Here is a 1389-nt window from a genome sequence, read left to right on the forward strand (position 1 = left end):
AACAATTATCAAAGTGTATGTAAAGGGGAAGGGCTGGGTTATTTTTGTACCAGATGTGTCCTCCTGAGGAAATTTCTCTCTGCATCCTTTGTCAAGAAAAAAAAGGAAAATGGAAATCTCCAATACTAATGGATTTTTATGTCAGCAAGGATTTGTCAGCTAATATTTTATATTGGCCAAAGATGGTTTTGGGTTAAAGGGACATTTTTTTTTTTTACGGAAAGCTAAAAATACCATCATTTCCATAGGAACATAAATTGAGTTTTCTCAATTGACATAGAAAAACATACAGATTAAACAGAATGAAGCCTGAACTTCAGATGTGTGTACCTGTTTTAGGTCAGTTTTTCAGAATATATTGTCCTTGGGGAAGTTTATTTTTCTAGAGAAAGGGTGATGAATTGCTGAACTTTAAGCTAAGTGGAGATTCTGAATAAATGAAATTTAGCATCTCTCGGTGGAATCCCAGTGGGGTATCAGGTAAAGACAACTTCCAAATTTTAAGAACACCTGGATCTTTAAATATTACAGCACTTCTCTGCAAGTTTTAATTTTTTATTTGCATATTATTTTATTGTAATACTATCGTTTCACAATTGACATTCATGGTAACCTGTATACTTTTTTCTATATTTTTAGGTAAATGCAGTGCTACCAGTTCTTCCCCTTCTATTCCCTGTTATGTGGATTTTAGTCCATGCTCTATGTGAAGCTCGGGTATTATCCCAAATGAGCAAAACGTGTCCTACCTCTTTGGTAAGGGATTTGAAATTCTATTCAATGTACATTTATGTGACCCAAACTTGTCAGTAATGTCAATGTTTTTCCCAGGTGGCTAAATTTTCAGAGGATACTTTAAGCAGCTATACAGAAGTTGCCTCTAGTCAGGTCAGTATACAAGAATTAGAAGACTGTTTGGTTCTTTAAATGATGGTAATCATTTGTAATAAAATAGGAGTATGGGAGCTGTCATTGCCAACTTCTGCTTAGAGTTGCAACTCCCAGACTTTTATCCGTTTCACCCTCTAGCAATCACTGACCTAAAACATTGCATGATGTGAGTTTCAACTTTTTTTTTTTTTTTTAGAGTTGAGAGTTACTGCTTGTTCCAAGCTGGTAATTTGGTATAAATCTCAGGTCAGGATTTGCATACAAGAGCCATCACTTGATAAAAGCGTTGATAGTGGCTGTGCAGCACTTCGTTTCTCATAGCTTAATTTTAAGAATATTATTTTGCTTATATAAGACAAGGTGAAATGTTTACTTTAATTTATTTTCCTTCCCCTTCCACTGGTGTTTCTTTAAATCCCCACCTCCACACACACTCATTATTGTATCCTCTCTACTCCCAACTTCTTAACAGAGCAGTGAGAAAGATGATGTTCTGCT

General features: G+C 35.1%; 1 protein-coding gene across 4 annotated transcripts in view; it reads left to right on the forward strand.

Moving 5' to 3' along the window:
* Positions 1 to 1389, forward strand: part of TMEM94 (transmembrane protein 94) — a 34115-nt gene that overhangs the window by 17975 nt on the left and 14751 nt on the right. For all 4 annotated transcript variants that reach the window (XM_072403932.1, XM_072403933.1, XM_072403931.1 and 1 more), the window contains exons 10-11: positions 640 to 756; positions 832 to 888. In XM_072403932.1, the coding sequence (XP_072260033.1) occupies positions 640 to 756; positions 832 to 888 (174 nt within the window). The remainder of the gene's footprint in view (positions 1 to 639; positions 757 to 831; positions 889 to 1389) is intronic.

This window comes from Pyxicephalus adspersus, chromosome 3 (genome assembly GCF_032062135.1).
Source record: "Pyxicephalus adspersus chromosome 3, UCB_Pads_2.0, whole genome shotgun sequence".
Classification (NCBI taxonomy): Eukaryota; Metazoa; Chordata; class Amphibia; order Anura; family Pyxicephalidae; genus Pyxicephalus; species Pyxicephalus adspersus.